This window comes from Mastigoproctus giganteus, chromosome 5, assembly GCF_048544385.1.
Source record: "Mastigoproctus giganteus isolate SK-2022 chromosome 5, ASM4854438v1, whole genome shotgun sequence".
NCBI classification, from domain to species: Eukaryota; Metazoa; Arthropoda; class Arachnida; order Uropygi; family Thelyphonidae; genus Mastigoproctus; species Mastigoproctus giganteus.
Genome location: NC_143579.1, coordinates 104,451,576 through 104,479,052, shown reverse-complemented (window position 1 = coordinate 104,479,052; position 27,477 = coordinate 104,451,576). Strand labels below are relative to the sequence as shown.

The 27,477-nt window shown below is 38.0% G+C and overlaps 1 protein-coding gene across 2 annotated transcripts in view; it reads left to right on the top strand.

Annotated features, from left to right (window-relative positions):
• Window positions 1-27,477, top strand: part of LOC150085605 (uncharacterized) — a 400,641-nt gene that overhangs the window by 320,399 nt on the left and 52,765 nt on the right. For both annotated transcript variants that reach the window (XM_090373388.1, XM_090373387.1), the window contains exon 9: window positions 7,281-7,462. In XM_090373388.1, coding sequence (XP_090229514.1) covers window positions 7,281-7,462 — 182 coding nt within the window. The remainder of the gene's footprint in view (window positions 1-7,280; window positions 7,463-27,477) is intronic.

Here is a 27,477-nt window from a genome sequence, read left to right as displayed (position 1 = left end):
CACGAGGATTTCTAGGAACGCAACTATCGTGCTATACGAGGACAGACTGTACTGCATATGGGTAGTAGCAACCCCAGAGAAACGTACCAACTGTGTGGTACTACACTTAGTGTGGTCGAAAATGAAAAAGTCCTTGGAGTAATTGTGCAGTCAGATATGAAGTTTTCTGAGCAGTGCATAGAGGCTGCCAGAGCAGGTCATGGAGTATTGTCAATGATATACAGGAATTTTGCTGGTGGGAAAAGAAGGTGATTATCCCTTTGTATAAGGCAATGGTGAGGCCATGCCTCAAGTACTGCATTTGGAGGCCTCAATTTAGGAAGGATGTAGAGATGCTTGTGCGTGTATAGAAAAGAGCTACAAGATTGGTGAAGGGAATGAATGGGTCCTCTTACCAAGAAAGGCTTAAGTTCTGCAAATTGCAGTGGTTGGAGACTAAGCACTTGCAAGGTGATCTGATTGAGGTGTATAGGGCCTTGAGTGGGTTGAGTATGCTGAATTCTGATGGGATTCTTCTGCTTGCTCAGATTATGAATCTGATGGGCATAAATTCAAATTGAGGAAAGACGGTTGTAGAATAGATGAATGGAAATTTGCCTTTAGTCAGCAGGTAGTTGATTGCTGGAACAAACTTCCATCTGTTGTTGTTGTGGAAGTTGATAGCTTTTTTTTTTTTTTTTTTTTTTCTCTATGTAAACCCCAAACTCAAGAGGTATCAGAACCTATAGTACTTAGTACCATGCTTGGGTTTGGAGGGTGAGAAGACGAAAGAAGATATTTGTTGACATTGGACTTGAACTTCTGTAGACTGTAATTTTCAGGAAATATGTATGAAGGAAGGTTGTTCCAGAAAACGGCAGTTGAATGAATAAACGAGGAAGATGAAGAGTTGGTTCTGTGAGTTTGAAGTTGGACAGTAAATGGATGTTGGCTGGTGGCAGCACGTGTTCGGAATGTTTTGAAAGAGAGAGCGGGAATTATAGAAGCCAGTTCAGAAGAACAGTGCCCATGGAAGTATCTGTAGAAGAGGCATGCAGCAAAAACAGTATGTCTATGAGACAGCGAGTGGAGAGACTCTATTAGAGATGAATCATTAATTAACCCAACTGCCCTCTTCTGAATCGAATCAAGAAGCCTGAGAGAGAGAGATTTTGGGGGCACCACCCCAGATGTGGGAACAATATTCCACGACAGGGCGGATTTGCGATTTATACAGCGTGAGCAGCTGTTTGGAAGAAAAGTAACGCTGAGAGCGAAAGAGAAAACCAAGTTTTTTAGATGCAGAGGAAACAATATTTGTAATGTGACTGTGCCAAGAGAGATTAGAAGTCAGGGTAATCCCCAAAAGAGATATATCATTTTGCCTAGAAATCGGAGTGTCACTAAAGATAAGCATAGGAGCAGAAGAATCCTTTTTGCCAGATATAAAACAAGACTGAGTTTTAGAAGGGTTGAAATCAACTAAGTTGTCTTTGCCCCCGCTGGAGAATTACCTGAAGATCGGCAATTAAGGAATTGGTAGCAGATTTTCGAGAAGTTGAAGCTGATTAAACAGGGCAAGGTTTCTCAAAATGGAAAGTGGAATGCAATGTGATATCATCGGCAAAACTATGGATAGGATTTCCAGTCAATGGAAGAAGGTCATTAATATACAAGAGGAAAAGACTAGGAGAAAAAAACTGAACCTTGGGGGACACTGGCATTAGTGGAGAAGTTAGGAGACATAGAGCTATTTTCCATCACCCTCAGTGAGCGATCAGAGAGAAAACTGGATAAACAATTACTAAAAACAGTTGGCAAACCATAAGATGGAAGCTTGTTTAGAAGACCTTTATGCCAAACACAATCGAAAGCCTTTGAGATGTCAAGAGCAACTACTTGTGTTTCACCGAACCTTTCCATTGAATTAGTCCATAAATGGATAACAAGCCAGAACATCACCAGTGGATCGACACTGACAGAATCCATACTGGCGATCGTTGATCAGACGGAAGATTTCTAGGTAGTTTAAGAGTTGGCGGTTAATTGATTTCTCCATTACTTTAGAAAGAGTAGAAGTAATTGCAATGGGACGATAATTGAATGTGAGGGATTTGTCACCCTTTTTAGTAACTGGCTGGATATGGGCAAATTTCCAAGCAGAAGGAAATACACCTTTGGAATAAGAAAATGAAAAGGCGGCAAAGAACAGGAGTAAGTTGAGGAGCACAGGTTTTGAGAACAAGTGGAGAAATATAATCGGGACCTGGAGCTTTCTTAGCATCAAGATTCGTCAAAATCCTTCTGACATCCTTTTGATGCAAGACCACAGGAGGCATTGAATGGAGCGTGTTGGGAATGGTGGGAGGTGTTTTACCAAGATCATTAATATATGAGTTGGAAGAAAAATGGGATGCTAGCTACCATTAGGATAAGATGCTGGGCTACCATTAAGACAAGAAGCAAGTTTTCTACTCTTAGTCTGTTCGAACTCTAGTTTGGACTGATTAATAACTGCTTTACAATTGTTGCGAGCTTTGGTGTAGGCAGAAAATGAAACTGAAGAATTAGAAACAAGCCAATTACGATATGCAACATTCTTTTCTTGAACAGCCTTAGCACATTTATTGGAAGACCAAGGTTTAGATAAAGGACGAGATTTTAAAGTGGTGTGTGGGACAAAGGATTCCATTCCTGCAAGAATAATTTCTCTGACACGATCTGAGCAAATGTTAACATCAGAAGTTTTGAAACAGTAATCCGACCAAGGAAAAGAAGAAAAGAAATCTCGCAGGTCATCCCATTTTGCATTCTTGTAATGCCAAACAAGATGAGGTTGGGAATAGCCATGAGATAAAGGCTCCATTGAAGAAGAGACAATCACCAAGTTGTGATCTGAAGTGCCTAAAGGACCTCTCTCTTCGACCATGTACTTAGAGGGGGGGGGGGTTGTTTGTGAGAAAAAGATCAAGCATGTTGGCTGTATGATTAGGATTGTCCGGTATTCTTGTAGTTAAATGAACAATCTGTTCAAGGTCATTAGTAATTGCAAAAGCCTCAGCATTTCGACCTGCTGGGTCGGTGTGACTAGAAAACGGAAGCCAGCTGGAGCTGTGAACATTAAAATCACCAAGGAAAATTACCTCACTGTTAGGAAAGTTGGAGTGGAGAAAGTCAAGTTGCAAAGAGAGGAACTCAAAAATCTCCAAGTGATTAGTGGAGTTGGGAGAATGGTAGAGACAACAGATGAATTTTACACAATGAGGTAGAGAGATTTTAAGTCACAGAAGTTCGAAAAGAGGAGATTCCAAATTATCAAGTCTCTGACAGGGAATATCAGAACGAACATATGCACAAGTACCACCTATGAGGCAAAAGGAATCATACAGTGAATAATTTGGGCATCTGATATGAGCAGTAGTTGAATCAACAGATAACTGAGATTCTGTCAGAAAAAGTACATGGGGTTTGACAGACTGCAAGTGGAAATGGACATCGTTAAGATTAGAATTGAGACCATGTATATTTGTGAAATGAATTAGGAAGTGCTTGGGAGGTTTCGATCTTTTCGCAGATAAGCTTGCTCTATTAGTTTGACAATTCATGGTGTATTCAGTAGTAAGAAAAAAGTGGGGGCGGGGGACATGCTGTATGAAATAATGAAATTTTTGGATATGGTGTACACAAGGTAACAATATACCCAGATCCTTGACATAACGTGGCCTCGACAATGCTCCCAGCATACACACTACTCGGACTCTCTCCAGTCACTATCTGGCAGAGTATAAGTAGCAAGATTATACACTAAGCTGATCCGGAAGCCGCCTGGAGAGTTACTAATAGGTTTGGTCCAGTGTACTAACTAGCAACCAGCCTGCGAACACCATTTTAGAGCTGTACCCTCGAAATGTAAGGAATATTGGATCTTGCCATGATGTTCATCATAACCTCAAAAGTCATCAATCATTCTGCATGATGGAAGAGATAGGGAAGGGTTGACCGGAACTTAGCTCTAGAGACTAAACATGGGTTCCACCACTTCAAGCCTTCAATAAGCAAAGTGGTGGTATTTCACTGGTTGATGAGAGTCATCTACCACCTAGTACTGCCTGGTAACATAGAGGGATGGCATTCCTCCATGTGGTGTGGGCGCCACACCTCGACCCCTGCTTACGTTGGTTCTTACCTGTGTGGTCATCCACCCTCTACTTGTGCATGGAGGTTATACCCAGGATTACTAACAGTCCCGGTGCCTCCTTAGCCAGGTGGGCAGGAGCAGCAGTTCGTAGCACACACTTCTTGATTAGACCGGGGTTCGAGCCCGTGACCACCAAATACAGAGAATGCGTAAAGGTCAGGGAATGACCACTGCATATCCCCGGAGCAATATCGCCTTAGTTGCTAATGCTCCTAAAAACCAAACAACAACAACTAACAGGCCCACCATCGTGAAGGTGCAAGCAGAGGATTTGGCTGTCACAGACTGTTCGGACTTTGCCGAAATTGGGTCCACTTGACTTGAGTGTCACCCGAATATCAGTTCCATCAGCGTTTTAGTCTCCCAGGTAGCAAGTGCAGCTTGTCTGGCATATCTGAGAGAATGTCTGTGACAACCTCAAGGACCAAGCTTAAATAAATTTAAGGAGGAACTGGACAAAATTTTAATTATTTCACAAAATTTTTGTGAAATTATTATTATTTTTTTTTTGGCTGATGCTACATAATCTTGCTCATACGCTTGCTTTCTTGCATCACATTCTACTACTATCTCACAAAATGGATTCTTCTGCTCTTATTCTTACTCTCGATGACACTTTGATTTCTAGGCAAGATCATATATGTCTATTTGAGATTACATTCACTTCTAATCTCTCTTGGAATAAGCACATTGCAAATATTGCTTTATCTAAAAATCTCGGTTTTTTTTTTTTTTTTTTTAGTTCTCAGCATTACTTTACTTCCAAGCAACTGTTGACTATACAAGTTGGAAATCCGCCCTACGATAGAATATTGTTCCCACGTCTGGGGTGGTGCCCCAAAACCCCTTTCAGGCTTCTAGATTCAATTGAAAAGAGGGCAGTTAGGCTAATTAATGACTCATCTCTAACAGAGTCTCTCCCTGCTCGGCCTCATAGATGTTCTGTTTCCGCTGCATGCCTTTTCTAAAGATACACCAACTTTTCTTTTTCCTCATTTTTTTTATTCAACTTCCGTTTTCTGTAACAACCTTCCTTCACACGTATTTCCTGAAAATTACAATCTTGAAAAGTTCAAATCTAAAATCAACAAATACCTTCTTTCATCTTCTCAACCTTCAGCCTATGCTCACTATTAAGTACTATAGGTTCTAATACCTCTCGTTTTTGGGGTTTTAATAAAAAAAAAAAACTAACTATGGATTTATACATTTCAATTCTTTTAAAGCACAACCACACTGTATCTAATGTAAATTTATTTTTAATTTCACTGTTACATTTATATACAATAAAAATAAAAAGCAAGTTTTGCATTGTGCTTTACAGTCTAATATATATAATCACTTCAATATACATAGAGTGAACTCTGCCTTTAATTTCTAGAAGGAATACAGATAATTCTCAGACATTTTGCCAAAGTAGTGTGCTGTGATGCATATATGTAGTCATTCTTCAGCAGTCAGTAGAAGCTATTAAAGTAAAGGCATGTTAAATTAATATCAGCCTGGTATTAACACAGATTGAAATCTGCACTATTTGCAGCAACTTTTGGTGTTTGTTTATCATCAGACACTTCATACACAGTTTTATTTGTTATTTGCTTGTGCTAAGGTTAGTTTATGCATATGAAATAAACTGTTGATAAAATTTTGAGGTTTTTTCTGATTTACAACTCAGCATAAAAGTAAATTTTTGCTTTCAGCTATGAATTCCAAACTTTTACTTTTCATCCATTATTTATTTTTGACAGATATTAAAGGAATTGCTACTCAACATTTCGAAAATTACAGTACATTGAATGCACATACCCTCTCAAATATAGGAGGCAGCAAACACATTAATAATTTGTATCAGTACAAAGTGCAATTAAGGTCCAAGGTTTGTCAGTCCACTTTTGGTCTTAGTTACACATTGTGTTCTCATTGTTAGACTACGAATCAGTTATTGATAACACTAAAGTGGTATTTTGGCCCATTCTTCCATTTTATAGCACCCAATTAAGCTGATATTCCATTTTATCCAAAAATGGGTTAAGGCCAGGCCTCTGGGCAGGAAAGTTGAAGCCTTTGCATGCCCATATCTTCAGACTAAGTCACTATATGATGTACAGTATGCCATGGTACATTGAATAGTGAAATAGAAAAGGGTCCTCATCATACTACTGCTGCCACTGTGTAGGAAGAGTGGAACTATCAGAATGCTATGATACCAGAATGCTGTAATAATAAATACCTCATGGTATTCATTATTACAGGAAAAACATCCAATGGTCCAATCCTGAACTGTGAGAAACAATCCCAGACAGTGCACCAACGAACCACACACACCATGATTTGTCACTCCATAACATGGCTTTCCAGCTTTCTTGGGACTAATTATGATGGGTTGTGCACACCAGGCAAGTTGATGCTGCATGTCATATGCTACATCTTTCCTGTAAAATTCAATCCTTGCTTGCAGTTCTCTACATATTGTTCTTGTACTAATATGAGTGGCTTCCCTGAAGTGGGTATGACAGTATTCAATAAAGACTGACAGGACCCATGTACCACTCTTCTGAGGACTCTTCTGTAGTAACATCTCAACATTTCTATGCATGCCCATGTTGGAAGTAGAGACTTCCAACTCTCTGTTGGAAGTCTCTAAGCTCCAGGTTTCAGCCCATCTACTGTATCTCATCGATCTGCTTTCTACTGGTGTTAGTGCAGTTGCTTTTATTTTTTCAATGCAGGTATGGTTTATTTTTTCCAAATCTGGGAGTATCTGGATACTTTTGGCAATATTGTGTGCAATTACCTCCCCGAATGACACCTGTGAAGTGTATCACAACCACTAGACAAAAATAATATCAAATCACCTCACAGGTGATTTCACACTGAGCCTGCATAAAATATCACTTCAAAAACTAGTAAGCCTGTCTGTATTTGGGAAGGTAGAGAAAGTTGTAGCCATTATTCTTGAACCAACAACACTTTTGAGGTGTGGTGCTGGAACTGCAGGGTTAAATGTTTTATTGCTTTTTATATGTATTTTAAAGTATTTTTAAAAATTGATTTTTTTGTGAAGATTTGAACTGTATTGTGATGTGATCTTCTGATGATACAGGTGACTTGGAAAGGCATAACAGGATACACACAGGAGAGAGGCCATTTGTTTGTGAATTATGCGGTAAAACATTTACTCGTCAACAATCTTTAAATGAACACACAAATAGGCATTATGGCCTAAAGCCTTATGAATGTAAATATTGTGGGAAGGGATTTGCTGAGATGTCTGCCTGTTATAAGGTATGTATATTTTAATTGAATATGTTTAATTTTTGTTTCAGTGGAGAATTTCAAACAGATTACATTGAGTAGTATCTCACCAATCATAGATTTGTTGTTTGTAGATTTGGTTATTCACAGAAAATTTTCTTAATCAGACTTGCCTGTTGCAGGCCAAATGCTTGACTGTGCCCTGTTCACCTTGACACTGACTTTCCATTGCACTATCTACACAAATAAGCAGTATCTTATAATTGTGTAAATGCACAAAACTATGCCTCTGAAAATTGCATTGAATGAATACATAGTTGGATGGCATTTATTATATGCAATAAATGAGCAATGTTATTTTTTTGTCTGTTTAAATTGCAATGTTATACAGTAAACCCCTGCTATTCGTGGGGGTTACGTTCCTCAGAAATGCCGCGAATACCGAAAACGCGAATACTGAGCTATGGCTCCCATAGTAATAAAGGGGTTCCGTTCCAAAGTGTGGGTAAAGTGCCTGCCTGGCAATCCAAAGGTCGCGGGTTCGATTCCCGCCTCGGGCTTGGATCAAAGTACTGCAAAAACCTTGGGAGGTGCATTATGGCCACAGAAGCCTATGCGCCAACAACTACCAAAAAAAAAAAAAAAAAAAAAAAAAAATACCGTTCCAAAGTATGAAATATATAAGAAAAACTAGTCTAAAATTTTGTCTATGTATGTATTATATGTACCTTCATAATATGACTATGTACATAGTGAAATGCAAGCATAAGGCATCGAAATGAAAATAAGAAACAATTTAATATTAAATGTAATATTTATTAGAAATTTCAAACCAGCGCCTTTGCTAGCTAAAAAACTTATCCCGCCAGTGCTATCACCAGTTTCGCTAAAGTGTTGATAAAGGAGTTTTGCCTTTCACAAATGATGAGTGAACTTAACGAAATTTTATTTTTAGTTCGGTCTTCTATCCACAGATTTAAAGCTTTTTCCATTTTTTCTAATTTAACCTCACGAGTTAGAGCAAATTTTTTAAGCAATTAGCGCGTTTTCATGGACACTGCGGTGGATTTTTCTTCCGATTTCTTGATTGATCGTACCGTTGACTCATTGATTTTATGTTTTGCCACTGAGGAGACACTTTCACCATTAGAAATTTTGTCTAATAACTGAATTTTATTCGCTAATGTCATCACCTTCTTTGATCTTTTCACAATTCCCTTGTTATTCGTAGCGATATTTTTGTAGGGGTTAGAAAAGAATTTGTCCACAATAACGTCACTTTCTTCCATTAACACACCGCAAAACGGTATATTTTTCGCTTTTTTAAGCATATCAATTTATAAATTGATAAATTTATTCAATTTATAAGCATATAAATTAAAAGCAAACCACGAATTCTTCCATGAGAAGCGCATAGCACATACTGAACAAGGATTAGCGAGAAACATCCACGCTTGCAATTTTGTCACCACACCCATGTTTTTATTTGGCGGAAAATGTTCACGGCGATTTAAAATTCAATTTTTTTAGGTTTCATTTTATATTAAATCAGCGACCGTGAATACAGATACCGCGAATAGCGGGAGTTTACTGTATTTCATGCTATTATTACACATGATTATATAATCCAGTGCTGTACACTCAACAAGAAAGTTTCCTTTATAATTAATGGATTTATGTGAAATAGTTATATTAATTATAATACATTGCTTATATTAGTTGCAGTATAAATCTGTATTAGTATTAATATTAGCAAATGATGCAAGGAAGCAGGTTTTACAGCATCAGCAAAAAAAAAAAAAAAAAACTTTCCATATCACCCATCTGTTCTCAACCAGACTACCTTCTGGCTGGAAACAAAATTCTGCACATCTATCCCACAGCCATCCTTCCTCGGTTTAAATTTGTGTCCTCTTATATGTGTTGTCGGAGCTAGAGTAAGAATGATGTCATCAACATTTAGTGTACTGATTCCAATCAGAGCAGGCACCTCCGTAGCCAGGTGGGAAGGAGCAACAGTGCGTAGCACACGCTTCTTGATTAGACCAGGGTTCGAGCCCGTCACCACCAAATACGGAGGATGCGGAAAGGTCAGGGAATGACCACCGCATATTCCCGGAGCAATATGGCCTTAGTTGCTAATGCTCCTAAAAAAAAAAAAAAAAAACACCAAACCAATCAATCAGAGCCTTAAATCAATCAGATATGTGCTAGTTCTAGATGGTGCAATTTGCAGAACTGAAACCCTTCCTAGTATGGGCACATTTTTTTCTCCCTCACTTGTTTCTCTTCTCTGCACATGTTCCAACAGATCCAGGTCCTTCCTAAAATGAGGCACCCAGATCTGTATGCAGTACTGAAGATGTGGCCTGATTATTGTCCTGTACAATGGGATATCACCTCCTTATCCCTGCTGAGAATATTTCTGTAAGCTATTGACAAAACCACGAGCTGTCCTAGCTCGTGGGATTTTGTCAGTGATATTGTTAATCCGGAATTGTCAGTAGCATACGTTAATCTGGGATTAATGTTACCAATATGCAGTACCTTACCTTTTTAAATGTTATGTAGTTACCACTTCTCTGCCTAATTTTAACTGATCTTATTGAAGTAGCATACCCTAATTACCATCGTTAATCACCATGCCAACTTTTGTATAATCTGCGAACTCAGACATTAAGCCTGATAGGCCTTCATCAGTATTAAATTAATACAGGTAGTTTCCAACTTTACGAGTTAATTTGTTCTTAGCGTGCGCTCGTAAAGTGGGAATTTATTCCCATAGACAATGTTCAAAACAGGGATTACATTCTCAACAATGAAATTAGTTAGCTAATTAATTTGTTTAAACAATGATTGATTTATCCAAAGAAATGAAAACAGCCTGTAAAATCAATTAAATTATAATTTAAAGAAATTATTGATGATTTAACAAATATTAAAGAATGTTTATTCATCATCATTGACTAAATGCACACTCGCCGATCACTCATTGTTGGGTCGGCACTCATTGGTTTGTTGCACAAGGAGTCATCTTCTTCAGAAATTCTTCAAGAGGCATTTGTTTCCAAGATAATCTTCTCTTTTCTTTATAAATTTCACGATAGCATGCATAAGCATTTTTTAACGGCATGCACAACTTGCAACTAATTAACAAGATACGCGCAAGTGAGATTGCAGCTAACACAATTCGCGGGGAGTAACAAGTTTACGAAGCTTAAAAAAAAAAGAATGAAGATAAGATTCTGAAATTTATTTATGTTTTTTATATGATTGAAGATTGCAGTGAAGGAGAAACGCATTTCACCCTAATAACATAAAAACCCACATAATTCCAGCTATTGGTATTTTCACAAATGCGATAACTTCGAGTTTACCACCTGTTTATAATTGCTTGCCCTAACAGAAAAGCACAATACACTGAAAAGTGCAAATTGTGTTTATTGTTTTATGGTCGTCATGACCATAAAACAGAAATGACTTCCAGAAATGAGTTTAGAAAAATATCACGAAGCCATTCAAAATTGGTTGTTATATATGATAATGAAAGTGTAGCGCATTTAATGATTTGAATTGGTAACTAATACAATTTACATTATAAAATTACCTTTTAGGGAGATAAATAGCTTAGTTATACAGCAAAAATTTCAGCTTCCGAGGTCTTGGAATAAATAAGTAAAGAACAATGTATTGGGTTCACATTACGATATTTTCACGATACGATGGTCTCTCTGGAACGTATTAATATCGTAAAGCGGGGTGCACTATATTGTATATCTTCGTGCATGGCTTTAAATGTAGAATTTATGAATGTTTAACATTCGTTTTTTGCAATTAATCTTCATATTTTTGATTTTGTTGATACTTGGAGGAAAAAAAAAACTTATAAAGTGAAAACTGCCTGTATTGAAAACAACAATGGGCCTAGCACTAAACCTTGGGGCACATCACTAATAACAGTAGTCCAAGAAAGACAATGTTCATCCTGGACTAATAGTTTACATTTCATCATTATGATAATATCATACAGATAAAATATAATATGAATTTTAAAAATTTTCGTTAGAAGAGTGGGAATTCTGCAAAATACCACTGAAAGTGTCATAAAAAAGTAATAATCTAGAAAATATCCAAAGACTAGTCAGTGTACACAAGATTTGTTAGTATTAAAATATTCTGTCCTCCAGCATATATTGGGAAAATAAATTTAGAAAGATTGCTTAAAAAAAGAAATTTTTAATATTTAGTATTTCTTTCTGACTACAGCCATAAATACCATGTTAAACTATTTAATATGTTTCTTTCTCTGTTCTAATTTTGCTCAAGCTGTAAACCAGCTTGTGCCAAAAATTCTCAAAACAGTCTGACTTTTGAAAACTGACTTAATCTGTATCAAAACCATGATAATTCGATAAAGTTTATCTAGATTAGATTGTCAGGACATGCAGTTATCATTTGGTCAATAGCAGTAGCAAATTCTAAATTTTTAGGATTAGCATAGGCATTTGTAGAGGATGATGCAAGAAAGCAAGCTTATACAGCATAAACCAAAAAAAAAAAAAAAAAACCCCACATCACCCATCCATTCACATAAAAGTTTGTCCAGTTCTTCCTTCAATTTATTTAAGCTACAGACTTCCACAACGACAGATGGAAATTTGTTCCAACAATCATCTACGGCCAAAGGCAAATTTTTACACATCTATGGCTTTCCTTAATTTGAGTCCGTCCCCCCAGGTTCGTAATCTGAGCAAGAGGAAGAATCCCATCAGTATTGAACCTGCTCAAACTATTCAAGGCCTTATACACCTCAATCAGATCACCTCGCAGGTGCCTAGTCTCCAGACACTGCAATTTGCAGAACATAAGCCTTTCTTCATAAGAGCGCCCCTTTATTCCATTCACCAGTCTTGTTGCCTTTCTCTGTACTCATTCTAGAAACTCTACATCCTTCCTAAAATGAGACTTGTGGACCTGTATGCAGTACTCAAGGTGTGGCTTCACCATTGCCTTATACAAAGGGATAATGACCTCCTTATCCCTGCTAGCAAAATTCCTGTATATCATTTACAGGATACCATGAGCTACCTTGCGCCCTGTCTGCACTGCTCAGAAAATTTCATATCTGACTGCACAATTACCCCCAGGTCATTTCATTCTCCACTACCCTGAGTGTAGTACCACACAGTTGGTACATTTCTCTGGGGTTACTGCTACCCATATGCAGTGCTTTGCATTTGTCAATGTTATATTTCAGTTGCCACTTCTCAGCCCATCTGCCCAACTTTTCTAGATCCTGTTGCAGTAGTATACTATCATTACTAACCTTGCCAACCATTGTATGATCTACAAACTTTAACCTTAAGCCTTCATCAGTATCATTGATAAGTATACAAAACAACAATGGGTCCAACACTGAACCCAGCAGGACTCCACTAATAACATTAGTTCGCAAAGAACAGTGTCCATTGATTACCACTCTGTCTTCTCCCACGCTTTTTATTCACCGTTTTATCCATTGTAGCAACTTACCTTTAATAACATACATGTGTAACAATTTGTACAGTAATCTTACATGTGTAACAGTATCAAAACTTTCCTGATATCCAAATATGTGATATCAAAATTATTTTTTGCATCCAGTTCCTTTGTGACCACATCATAGTATCCAATCAAATTGGTCAGACAAGACTTCCCCTTAACAGACCTATGCTGTGTCTGAATTATTGCTGTAGTCTTGCCTAGATGCAATGCTTTTTTAACTAGTGACTACATTATTTTCCCATTAACAAAAGTAAACTAACAGGTCTGTAATTACTCGTATCACCTTTTGATCTCACTTGGTGAAATAGGGATACATTTGTGCATCTCCAGTCCAATTATTGCTGTAGTCTTGCCTAGAATTATTGCTGTAGTCTTGCCTAGATGCAATGCTTTTTTAACTAGTGACTACATTATTTTCCCATTAACAAAAGTAAACTAACAGGTCTGTAATTACTCGTATCACCTTTTGATCTCACTTGGTGAAATAGGGATACATTTGTGCATCTCCAGTCCAATCTTTGAACTCAGCGGAGGTTCCCCCCCCCCCCCCCCCCCCCCCCCCCCCCGAGTTCAAAGATGCTCTCAGAATTACGACTATGGGTTTGTTTCCTTCCTTTGCCACCTCCTTTAATATAACTGCATAAATCCTTCCACCCCAGGTTCTTTTCTTATGTTCAAGTTTAAAATTTCTCCTCCCCTTTGCTCTCAGTAATTACAAAATCATTTAGCTCCTTGTTAGAATTTAATAAATTTAATAAGCTTCTGTCGTCCACTTGACTACAAAATTCCTCATTTGTGAATGTAAATACTGAAAAACTCATTCGGTTTATCAACTATCTGAGCAGAATCATTGACAGTCAAACTATTGATATCAAGTGGACCAATTGATTTGTCCTCGTCCTTCTAGAGTTTATATAAATAAAGAAGTCTTTGCATCCTTTTCCAAAGATTTCTGGTTATCTGTCTTTGCTTGCCTAACCTCCTTTGTGACTTGATTACAGACTAGCTTATATCTACCATAGGCTTCTGTGTCACCTGATAATTTATATGCATCCTATACATTCTTCTTTTCTGCCACGAGTCTCATTAGTTCATCTGACATCCCTTTGGGTCTAAACCTTGAACGGTATATTCTTAGTTGGTATGAAAAGTCTAATAGCTTCCAAGATTAATTCCTTGAATGCTTCCCATTTAGAATTTGTTGTAAGTAACATCATCATTTGGTCCCACTGTATAGAATTTAAAAACTGTCTGAGACCACTGTAGTCACCTTTATGAAAGCAAAACCATTCCCTTTACATCTTTAAGTAATTCCACATCAGTAAATGTGATCGCTGCCACCTCCTTCATCTGCAATTTCTTCATGCACGAATAATCACAGCTGATAACCAGATCAAGAGTATTATTCTCTCTGGTTGACTCTCAGATATGCTGCCTTAGAAAACAGTCATCCAATAAATCCAGAAAAGTTATGCTAGTGTGCGAATGACCAACCCACAAATTCCAGTCAATATCTGGTAAGTTAAAATCCCCCATTAAGGGTAAGTTGCTACAATGGATAAAAGGATGGTTGAGTGGGAGAAGACAGAGGGTGATAGTCAATGGGTGCTGCTCTTCGTGGACTAATGTTATTAGTGGAGTCCCACAGGGTTCGGTGTTGGGTCACTGTTGTTTTGTATATTTATCAGTGATATTGGTGAAGGTATATCAGTCTTAGTGTCGAAGTTTGCAGATGATACAATGGTTGGCAGGATTGTTAATGACAGTAATGGTAGTGTGCTACTGCAACAGGGTCTAGAAAATTTGGGAAGATAGGCTGAGAAGTGGCAACTGAAGTTTAACATTGACAAATGCAAAGTACTACATATGGGTAGAAGTAACCCCAGAGAAACGTACCAACTGTGTGGTACTACACTTAAGGTGGTAGAAAATGAAAAAGACCTGGGAGTAATTGTGCAGTCTGATATGAAGTTTTCTGAGCAATGCAGACAGGGCAGGTCATGGGGTTTTGTCAATGATATACAGGAATTTTGCTAGCAGGGAAAAGGAGGTGATTGTCCCTCTGTATAAGGCAATGGTCAGGCCATGCCTTGAGTACTGCGTACAGGTCTCGAGGCCTCATTTTAGGAAGGATGTGGATTTGCTTGAGCATGTACAGAGAAGAGCAACAAGATTGGTGAGGGGAATGAAGGGGCCCTCTTACCAAGAGAGGCTTAAGTTCTGCAAATTGCAGCAGCTGGAAACTAGGCACCTGCGAGGTGATCTGATTGAGGTGTATAGGGCCTTGAATGGGTTGAGCACACTGAAGTCTGATGGGATTCTTCCATTTGTTTAGATTACGAACCTAAGGGGGCATAAATTCAAATTGAGGAAAGACAGATATACAATTGGTGTGCAGAAATTTGCCTTTAGCCAGCGGGTGGTTAATTGCTGGAATAAACTTCAATCTGTTGTCGTGGAAGTTGACAGGTTAAATAAATTTAAGGAGGAACTGGACAAACATTTAGAGAGAATGGTTGTGTGAATTTTTTTTTTTTTTTTTTTTTTTTTTTTGGCTGATGCTTGTAAGCTCATATGTTTGCTTTCTTGCATCACATGCCACTATTACTACTACTACCATTATAAGACATTTTGATTTACTGGTCCATTCTATTTCTCTGTATAGTTGTTCATTGTACTCATCAGAGTCATTAGGCCTATAACACACTCCTACCCTCATTCTTGCTTTCCCATTGTTTATGTCACACGATACTGAATACTGATTCAACATTATATTGTTCACCAGTGTCAATTGGATGCACTGCTATAGATTTTATGTGTTTCTTAACTAACAGCATAACCCTCCTCCCTTACTGTACTGTCTCTCCTCTATGAACACTCCCCAAATTCCAGTTCTGCATTCCTTATTCCTTATTAAGCACAGACCATGCTGAGAAAACTTCTCTCCCATGAGCCTTGCAGTCTCTAATGAAAAATGAATAACCTCTATTTAATATAATGTTCTATGGCAGATATCTTGATGGTATCTTAATATTTACTAATAAATACATGATACAGAAGGTCCTGGATTCATTTAATAACATTCATACTCGATTTAAGTTCACTCTATAAATAAAAATCCCACTTCACAAAATCTATAAATTTTCTAAATTTTACTTTAACCAGAATTAATGAAAACATATTTTTTAAATTTATAGGAAGTCAACGAATATGGGAAAATTTTTGCACCTTTCAAGCCACAACCACCCTTTTACATATAAAAGGAGCATTATTTTTAACCAGTTGTAGAATGCATATAGATACAGCTCTACTCAAGAATCCTTATTGGATGAGTTCACGGAACTGACAAAAAGATTTTTAAATATAGGTTATTCATTAGGTATCATTATGCAGATTAGTCAACTGGCGAAATATAAATTAGAGACGGGTACAACAAATGACAGGGTGGATCACAAACATTTTATTAAAGTTCCGTATATACAACATTGGTATAGACAATTTATTAACATATTTAAGAACACCGAATTTAAGATTGTTCCACAACCCATGAGTAAGCTCCATGCTATCTTGAAATATAGGGCATATGTAGTTCCTACCATGAAAGCTCACAATATTTCTTGTGGTGGATGCAATTCTACTTATATTGGCTCGACCCAAAATATACTTTCGGTAAGGATACAGCAGCATTTGGCATCAGTTAGAGCAGGTAGGATGGGTGCATCTGAGCTTGCGTTTCATGCAATCACTGGTGGACATGTGTTTCTTTTTAATGAATCCAAGGTTCTTAATAAACAGTGCGAATATTTTAAATTATTAATTGCTGAAACATTAAAAATGAGATTAAATGTTAATTCTATAAATATACGCAGACCTTATAATATTTCGAACTCGTGGACTGTTACGCGCATGCATGAATAGTAATTCATACATTGGTTTATATAAATAATCTCGTATCAGGTGTCGTTAATTTGATATAAAACAGGGGGGATATCATTCGCGAATTACTTTTGTACTTCTTGTGAGCACGGTAACAAATCGAATAAGGTGGTCTCTTAAAAGATGTTAATAACGATTTTAAAGTTTAACTTATGTGTGAATTAATTTATTAGTGTCGTCGTTTTTAGATTTTCACGACAGTTGTTTTTCAATTCTCATGATGGCTTGTGGTGTTGATTGGTTTTTGGAGGTTGGTAGCCACCATCTTTCCGTGATTCTTTCCGATTCCCTTGACACGATATGAGAGTTGAATACATGCTTATTTTAATTAATAGTTATTTTAACTTGATTCATTTATGACAATACATGGGGGCTAAGTTCATATTATAATCATTCGCAATTGAGTGTTGAGAGATTAACAGTCCTACTCAAAGGTATGAGGTTTTCACCTATAATTTGAGGAATATATATACATTAGCATTAGCATTAGTAGAGGCATATGATGCAAGAAAGCAAGCTTATTCAGCATCAGCCAAAAAAAAAAAAAAAAAACCCTCTCCCATTTCACCCCTCCGTTCGTTCGAAATACCTGTCCAGTTGAGCTTTAAATTTGTTTAGGCTATCAACTTCAACAACAAGTGATGGAAGTCGGTTCCACCAACCAACCACCCGCTGGCCAAAGGCAAATTTCCGCACATCTATCCGACATCCGTCCTTCCTCAATTTGAATTTATGCCCTCTGAGGTGATTATTCTGAGAAAGATGAAGAATCCCATTGGCATTGAGCATGCTCAAACCATTCAAAGCCTTATACACCTCTATCAGATCACCTCGCCGGTGCCTAGTCTCCAGACTCTGTAATTTGCAAAACTTAAGCCTTTCTTCGTAAGAGCAACCCTTTGTTCCATTTACTAATCTTGTTGCCCTTCTCTGTACCCGTTCCAGCAGCTCTACATCCTTCTTGAAATGAGGCCTCCAGACCTGTATACAGTACTCAAGATGTGGCCTAACCATTGCCTTATACAAAGAAATAATCACCTCCTTATCCCTGCTAGAAAAATTCCTGTATATCATTGACAAGACACCATGAGCTACTCTTGCAGCTCGTCTGCACTGCTCAGAGAACTTCATATCTGCCTGCACAATTACCCCCAGGTCCAAATTTATACATAACGCATACACCCTTTACTGTCAAGTTACGAGTTTCTCTGAATTCCAGACATTTTATGGTGGAACCCGTAACTTGACGGAAAAGTTACATTGAATCTTTGATTGGAGAAAAAATTCTAAAAATTCCAAAGAAGATTAGGTCTGAACGTAAAATTCATTATTTAGAATTTCAGTTTCAGAATTTCTATACCACCAACTGAAAAAAAACCATGCCCGACTAAGCCATGTCGAGTATGTATGAGAAATAAAAAACGCCACGGAACACGCTATTATTGTCCAGTATGCTAAGAGAAGCTAGCTTTTTGTGTGACAAAAATATTTCTTTTTGTGAATAAATTCTGTTTTCTGACGCTGTGCTTGATTTTTCATTTTCATCCCAGAAGCTAACTATCCATCAGTTGCACATATTTGCTACAAATATACTCGTAGCTGCACCTGAAAGGCAAGTTATACCAGTCCGAGTTAACTTGTAGTCAGCATCCTGGGCCAGATCGCCAAGTATGAATTAACTCAATTCGGCATTCAACGTGTTAATGTCATTATTGCCAACATGTACAACAACATCACCCTTTGTACCTTAAAAAATGATATCTGTTCTTCATTGTCATAAACTTTTGCCCTTGGCAGGCATATCCTGGTCCTAAAACCATATTCAGACCCAAACTAATGAATAATCTTATATACATTCTGCTCCATGTTGTTCTGCCAATAGTCAGCCTGCTGGTGTAACCCTGTTCCAGTAAGTGGACTTACAAAATATATGACTCACAATTTGATGGAGAATCAAGCTAACCTTAAGACAGAATTACACACCAACGTCCAGCTTTAGTGGAAAAAAATCATCTAAGTATCACTTTCCTGTCTCCTTGCTACATACTGGGTACACACTGGGTTTTGACCTATAGGCCTCAGATAAGAATAGTGTATATTGCACAGTATTTCATTCCATCCTAGTAGTAGTTCTAAACATTATTGTAGCCTGTCATGGTGTAAAGGACTAAGAATTGCAGCTACAAAAGCCATGTGTATTAACTGCCAAGGACAGCATGCTGCATAATTTCAAGCAAGCCAGCAGCAGGAGGAGGAGTAAAAAGTGATATAAAGATTACAAGCAGAGCTGAACATATCAGGAAGCAAGAAAGGTGTGAAACCTGTGAATACCAATAAACCTTCATAGACTCAGAAGGTTACAAGATGTTTCACTGGAACACAAACTGATATGACTGCTCACACAAAGAGTCATTTACTCCTATTGCATTCTATTTATTAAATTCACAAAAACTTGTACAGAAAGACCAGTCAGTTGACACTCTTATATTAATACTTCCCACTGCACCATATCCCAAAACTCATTGGTAAAGGAAAAAAACAAAAAATGAAGTAACACAAGAAAAAATGGATGACAAAAGGGTAGGGGGTACTGGACAACTTGGTTTTAGAACTTTTTTGTGGAGGAAACAATGGACACAGTACTTTATCCATACTTCCCTAGAAAAGAAAAAGCCAAACTTGATAAGGATAAGCTCTTAGCACTTTAGAAGCCATTCGAATATCTGCAAGAGACATATTTAAAGGCATACGAGGAACCCTACTTTATGGAATATCATTGTGATATGCAAAGGCAGATTGGGAGATGAACCTGTTCACGGAGTCACTATGACTGTCTGCTAGGATGGTGATTCCAAGTAGTTCCTCTTAATACCAACATAAAGGTAGTGCCATACCCCTCTTCCTAGGGTTTCCTTTTAACAATCTGTGTATTTGCTACTTAGGATTATCTCCCAGGCAGACATACATTGATGATCTAATTAAGCAGCTGCCTTCTGTACTTTTACTAGGAGATCTCAATGGACATAATACCCCTCTGAGGTAGTGCAGAGAGGCCATTTTCAGCATGAGCTCTCCCTTCTAAAAACTGGAAAGAATGCTTTTTTTTGCGTGCCTACCCAGATGTGTGTGCCATTGATCTTTCTATCAGCTTTTCTTCGCTACTTCCTTTGACAGAGAAGACTCTATCAGTCTTTAAGAATATTACAGTGGAAGTTTGTTAAGTCTGACTGGAATGCATTTGAGCAGAAGTTGGACAGTTGGACCACTCAAAAGTTGGACTAGTATAGGTATGTTGAGGGTCTGACGGCTCCGGGGATTTCTCCCATCTCCGCGTATGTTCTATGTATCGAGTGACAGTACCCTGTCTATGCCAGAAGTTTAAAAATAATGTATGGGTAATGTGGTATGTAGTTTGTTGTGCCCATTGTTCATCTGGCCTGTTGGTTGCCGGGCCCCCAGTGGGACCCGGCGTTACCATACCTAGCAACAGGGATGCCGGCCGGGCGTACCAATAGACTAATTATACTCTGGCAGGTCCTGCCACTTACTTTCCTGGGATTTCGGTGACTAGGACCTAAAATAAAGGTTGGAGCTATCGCTGTATGGGGTTTTACGCTGAAAGAACTATTTCTAGAGAGCCTAAAAGGTCGGGCAAAATTTGATGTGATTTAAATTTGGACATGTGGGGCAATCGCTGTACAAGAGAAAGTAATGGGAGGGAGGGTGTAGAGGGGGGGATGAAATAGGAAGAAGCGGGGGTCGGATAGGATGGTGGTCCCCCATTTTCACTGGGGCATGCCCATGCCCCACGACATGGGGAGGCGAGGAGAGGAGAAAAATAAATAACTAAATAAAAAAAAATAATAAATTTAAAAAAATAAATAAATTAATTAAAAATACAAATATGGGGAGGAGAGGAGAAGAGCAAATACCCCCTCCCCGAATGAAAAAAAAAAAAAAAAAAACCACACAAGGGAGTGCAGTTTTGGGTCGACAGTAGGCCATCCAAATCATCCTAAAGTCTTGTCTTTCTGTGGTATGCTGAGGTTTTTTTTTTTTTTTTTTTTTACTTGTTTGACCTCCTGCATTCTTTCTAGTTGGGTTGCCTTTGGTATATTTGTATCATTGTTTTCCTTCTAAAAAATAGATCCTGGGCATATTGACTGAGTGCCTTGTAGTCCTCTTGAGTGTCTAACAGTCTGGGTTCTTGATTGTCTGGGATATATTGGATTGCCATTATTAGGCGTAGTCGTAGGTCATCATACAAATCACACTCAAACATTAAGTGTCTCCAGGACTCTGGGTTGCCACAGGGACAGTCCTTGTTATTTTGGACTAGCACAGTTGGACCACTCAGAAGTCAGCCAGGAATTTCTCAGTGATGCAGTGATGTATGTTATAGAACAGGGTTGGCTAACGAATCGATCGCAGAATTTAATTTCGGTCGATCACGACGAATTTTAAATATACAGTCATCCCTCAATTTGTGCAATGAAATTTTTGAGATGGTAGATCACGGCACATTTTGAAGGAAAAAAGCAGATCGCATCACAAATTAAGTTGGCCACTCCTGTTATAGAAGATATTGTTTATGCAATAGCAGTTGCATTTCCCAAAATGTCCACATGGTTTCTACCATTTCCTAAAACTTGATAGAACTTAGAGGGTACAGTAGCATGGAAAGCTCAAAATAATGCAAATATTCCAATGATATCCAATCACAGAAAATTTAACAGACTCAGATTTTAAACGTGCATATGCCAAAGCATGTTACTTTTGACATAAGAGCCAAAAGGAATTTTGGATCAGTTTTACTTCATCTATAACCCAGTCTGGTAGCTCAAAAGTGGTCTGGGATAAGATCTGTAAAATTAAGAAGAAAATATCCGTACTCTTCAGTGAGCCCAGAGCACAATGGATGGAAAATGGTGGATTGAACTGTGGTTGCAAATACTCTAGAGGAAATAGTTGTAGAAATCTCTGCAATGACATTATTCACACAGGAAGAATTAAGAGCAGCATTCATTTACAAGCAAGTGCTGTTGGTCCAGGTGACATCCTCTATGAAATGATAAAATGCCTTCCGACACAATCTAAGGATCTTCTTCTAATCTTATTTAATAAAATCCTTCTTGACAATGATCAAAATTCTTGGTGAAAAACTATTGCTCTTAACTTCCCAAAGCCAGGAATTTCTCTTAAAAATTCTATTAACTCTCATCCTGCGGCAATGAAATTTTTTTTTATGAAAACGCTAAACACGAGGTATTAGAACCAATAGTACTAAGTACCGTGCATGGATTGGAGGTTGAGAAGATGAAAGAAGATGTTTGTTGACATGAGACTTGAACTTCTGTAGATTGTATTATCAGGAAATATGTATGAGGGAAGATTGTTCCAGAAAACATAAGTTGAATGAAAAAATGAGGAAGAAGAAAAGTTGGTTCTGTGAGTTTGAAGTTGGACAGTAAAAGGATATTGAGTGGTAACAGCATCTGTTTGGACTTTTTTTGAAAGAGAGAGTGGGAATTATAGAAACCAATTCAGAAGAACAGTGCCCATGGAAGTATCTATAGAAAAGGCATGCAGCAGAAACAGAACATCAATGAGACAGAGAGTGGAGAGGCTCTGTTAGAGATGAGTTATTAATTAACCTGTCATCTTCTGAATGGAATCTAGAAGCCTGAGAGAGGTTTTGAGGGCCCTGCCCCAGATATGGGAACAATATTTCATGGTAGGGTGGATTTGCGATTTGTACAGAGTGAACAGCTGCTTGGAAGAAAAGTAATGCCAAGAGTGAAAGAGAAAACCCAGTTTTTTAGATGCAGATGAAGCAATATTTGTAATGTGCTTATTCCAAGAGAGATAAGGTAGTGATAAGGCAGGAAGCTTATTTCAATAGAGATGTATGATCTTGCCTAGAAATCGGAGTGTCATCGAAGATAAGCATATTAGCAGAAGAATCCTTTTTGTGAGCGATATAACACAGGACTGAGTTTTAGAAGGATTGAAATCAACTAAGTTATTTTTGTCCCATTGGATAGCAGCATTTAAGGAAATGGTAGTGGCTATTCAAGAAATTGAAGCTGTTCAACCAGGGTAAGTTTTCTCAGGTGGAATGCAATGTGCTATCATCAGCAAAACTATGGATAGAATTTCCAGTCAATGGAAGAAGGTCATTAATGTACAAGAGGAAATGAGTGGCAGAAAGAACTGAACCTTGGGGAACACCAGCATTAGTGGAAAAGTTAGAAGACAGAGAACCATCTGCCATCACCCACAATGAGCGGTCAGAGAGAAAACTGGATACCCAATTACAAAAAATTGTTGGCAAACCATACGATGGAAGCTTATTTAGAATACCTTTATGCTAAACATTATCTAAATCCTTTGAAATGTCAAGAGAAACTGCTTAAGTTCCATTGAATTTGTCCATAAATGGGTAACATGAGCCCAAGTATCACCAGTGGATTGACACTGGTGGAATCCATACTGGCAATCATTGATTAGTTGGAAAGTTTCTAGATAGTTTGAGTTGGTGGTTAATTGATTTCTCCATTACTTTAGAAAGAGTAGAAATAAGTGCAATGGAACAATAATTGAATGGGAGGGATTTGTCACCCTTTTTTAGGAACTGGCTGGATATGAGCAGATTCCCAACAGAAGGAAAAATACCTGTGGAATAAGAAAGTGAAAAAAGGCGACACAGAACAGGAGTAATTTCAGGAGCACAAGTTTTGAGAACAAGTGGAGAAATACCATCGGGACCTGGAGCTTTCTTAGCATCAATTTTGTTCAAAAATCCTTCTGACATCCTTTTGATGGAAGACCACAGGAGGCATTGAATGGAGGGCATCGGAAATGGTGGGACGTGTTTTACCAAGATCATTAATACGTGAGTTGGAAGACAAATTGGATGTTAGCTTGTCAGCTTTATCCTTGGCTGAAGTAGCAATAGAACCATCTAGTTTTGACAGAGATGGGCAAAAGTTGCAGCCAATAGATTTGGCAAGAGACCAGAATGTTAGGCTACCATTTGGACAAGAAACAAGTGTTTTACTTTTAGCCTGTTTGAAATCTAGTTTGGACTGATTAATAACTGCTTTACAATTTTTGCAAGCTTTGATGTAGGCAGAAAATGAAACTGAAAATTTGGAAAAAAGCCAATTGCGATATGCAACATTCTTCTCTTGAACAGCCTTAGCACATTTATTGGAAAATCAAGGTTTAGAAAACCAAGGTTAAGGTCGAGTGTGGAATGAAGGATTCCATCCCTACAAGAGTGAAAAGTCCTGGAAAACATGCTTCCCTTGTATGGTATTTAGAAAGAAATGGACAACAGCATGGCTTCCAAAGAAACAGACCACTTTGGATCATTTAATTAGATTGCAAACCTGTGTTTTTGATGCTTTTATAAAATCTGATCATCTTATATCAGTTTTCTTTGATATTGAAAAAAGCATGACACAACCTGGCAGTTTGGCCCATTGCAAGACCTCCATAACTTTTGTCTTAGAGATCACCTTCCTGTTTTTATTAACAGTTGCCAATTTTAAATTCATGTAGGGGGAAACATACTTACCCAGTCACACACGCATGCACACTGAATCGTTCCTGACAAGAATCTTTCTAAGTGTCATGTTTTTTTGTTAAAATAATTGCTATCACAGAACAATTTTCACCATCATTTGACCATCTTGCATCCTGGACATTGAATAACAGATTCAGATTTTTGTTACAGAAGACCATCCATGTACACTTCTGTCACAGATGGATTTACACTCTGATCCAGAGTTAAGGTTTAGGCAAAATATCATCCTGCAGAAGCCAAATTCCTAGGGCTTCTCTTCAACAAGAAGCTGAGTTTTCTAGAACATATCTATCAGCTAAAGTGCTTAGCAGAAGTGTACAAAAGGGCTTAGCATCCTTCGTTGCCCTTTCCTCAATTTCACTGGATGCAGAACATGTACCATGATCTTTCCATTATATTCCTGGGCATGTGCTTCTGCTAGAGATAGCACTTCAGTGGTTCAATCTAATCCATCATCAGACCATTTGCATTTCCACTGGAGCATTTCATACCTTTTTCAAAGCCTTAATGTTGAAGCAGATAAGCCATATCATGCTCTCCCCCCCCCTTCCAACATAAGCAGTATGCTTTTAATTTGAAATCCATGCCGAGCCACTATGTGGACATAAGTTTTAAGATGGGATAGAAAATCTGTACAATACCAATCAGAATGCCAACTGACCCTATTTTATTCAGCTGTGAATGGGTTTTAAGTGAGCTTAATGTGACAGTAAATGGTTGCTCATTTGCCTTGGCAATTCCTTTCACCACAGCATGATATGTTCCACTCCTCTCCTGAATTGCAACTTCTCCCTCAAGGTCTGGGGGAAGGTTGCCACAACACTGTCTATCTTCCAGCAACTCTTAGCAACACATCAAGAAAACTATTCTGACTTCCTGTGAGTCTGTGCAGATAGCTTGAAGTCAGAATCATATGTAGCTTCTGTTCTCTTACAAAAAATGATATTCAACTGCATTCCACAAGAAAACAGCATATGTATAGCAGAGTTGCATGTAATAGAAATAGCCATTGATCACAGATAGCCATTGACACAGATATATGACATATACCAATATGTCTTCAGTATAACTGCATTCATGTTTAGATGATCATGCATAACTTCTTTCACCAGTGACTTCATTACTTTCCCTAGGCCAGAGGTCAGACTAAGAGATCTGTAATTTTTAACTTCACCCATTGATCCACCACTAGTAGGACTCACAATACCGGTCAAAATCTTAATACCGGTATTTCGGTATTTTTAATTTATGAAACCGGGATACCGGTATTCCAAAAAAAAACATTTTTCACAATTAATTTTGATAACAATTAGGTGCAATAAAGTATGGAAAAACAAGTAATTACTTGAATACACATTTTAAATCAAACTTTTATTACAATAATAAATATTCTAGCAAAAATTATTAAACAGACAGTTATTCTAAAAACAAAAAAAATAAGCATCCACACTCCATGTCTGAATAAAGTGAGTTCTTAAGAAACTCAACAGTGTTATCGTTTATACTGGATCTAATTTTGGTACGTATTTAATTAGCAGTAGAAAACGTCCTTTTGAATTCTGTGCTGGTTGATGTTTTGTACTGACATAGTGTAAACTACTACACTATGTGTAGTAGTTTAGACTATGTCATTAGGCAACAAACTCAAGTAAAGGACATTCTTATCAAAACTAAAGAACTAAAATGGTCTTGGGCAGGACACATAGCTCGAAGACATGATGACAGATGGACTAAGAAAATAACAGAATGGTATCCAAGAGGAACTAGAAGAAAACCTGGAAGACAAAGGCGGAGATGGATAGATGAAATTCATGAGTTTGTGGGTAGTAAATGGATGGCCAGTGCTCAAAACAGAAGGAACTGGAAAGTTGCTGGAGAGGCCTTCATCCTGCAGTGGATTGAAAATGGCTGATGATGATGACTGACATAGTAGTAGACGAGTTTCAGTTGAACTCGCCCCCCCCCCCGTCCCTCATCTTCAAAAAATCTTATTTCTGTTTTATCAAAAATAAAAAATATTTCCTTTTTGACTTTTTATGGCACTATATCCGTATTAACAAAAGAAAGGGACTGACGGTTAAGCTTGGTGAGGAAACCAAATCTAAGTTGTGGGGGGGGGGGAAATTTATTTATTTCTTAATTTTTATTTCCCTGTACATTAGTATCACCGTCAGTGGCCAATGGTATGATTTTCGTACAGCAGCTTCCCTCAAGCACTAAGCCCCATAATCTACCTGACTGTGTTAAAAAATGGGAATTTCCAGGAGCTGAGGGATACCCCCCCCCCACATACATGGGTATATATATATATATGGGGTGTCTCAAAACCACACAGCATAACTTCAGGAATGAGTTCACATATGTAGACAATAAAAATATTTTATATCAACATAGTTCCGGAAATGCTTGGTTTCCGAGTTTTGAAGGGCTGTCTATGACACTTAACTGTTCACATCACCTTATAGTAATTGTTCAAAATGTCCACCTCCTGCTTGAATACAGGCCTCACATCGATGTCTCATGGACTCGCGAAGATGATGCCAAATTCCTGGCATGCTTCATATTGTCTCACAAGCTGCCACAATTTGATTGCGGAGAGTTTCCACATCAGCTACCAGAGTCGAATACACCAATGACTTTAAATGGCCCCACAAGAAGAAATCTAGTGGGTTTAAATCAAGTGAGCATGGAGGCCAGGCAGTTGGTCCACCTCTACCTATCCACCGACCAGGAAACCTTCGATTCAGGTAATTGCGGGGCTAGGTGGTTGAAATGTGCGGGAGCGCCATCATGCATGAAGTGTGCTTGTTGATGAATAATCAAAACGTTTCTGTACGCCTGCCCTGTGAGTGCGTTTGGAAGTACATGGGACCTGAATAACTTATCACCAAAAACACCCGCCCAGATGTTGAGGCTGAACTGCTGTTGGTGATGTGATGGAAGAATTGCATGTGGGTTTTCCTCAGCCCATACA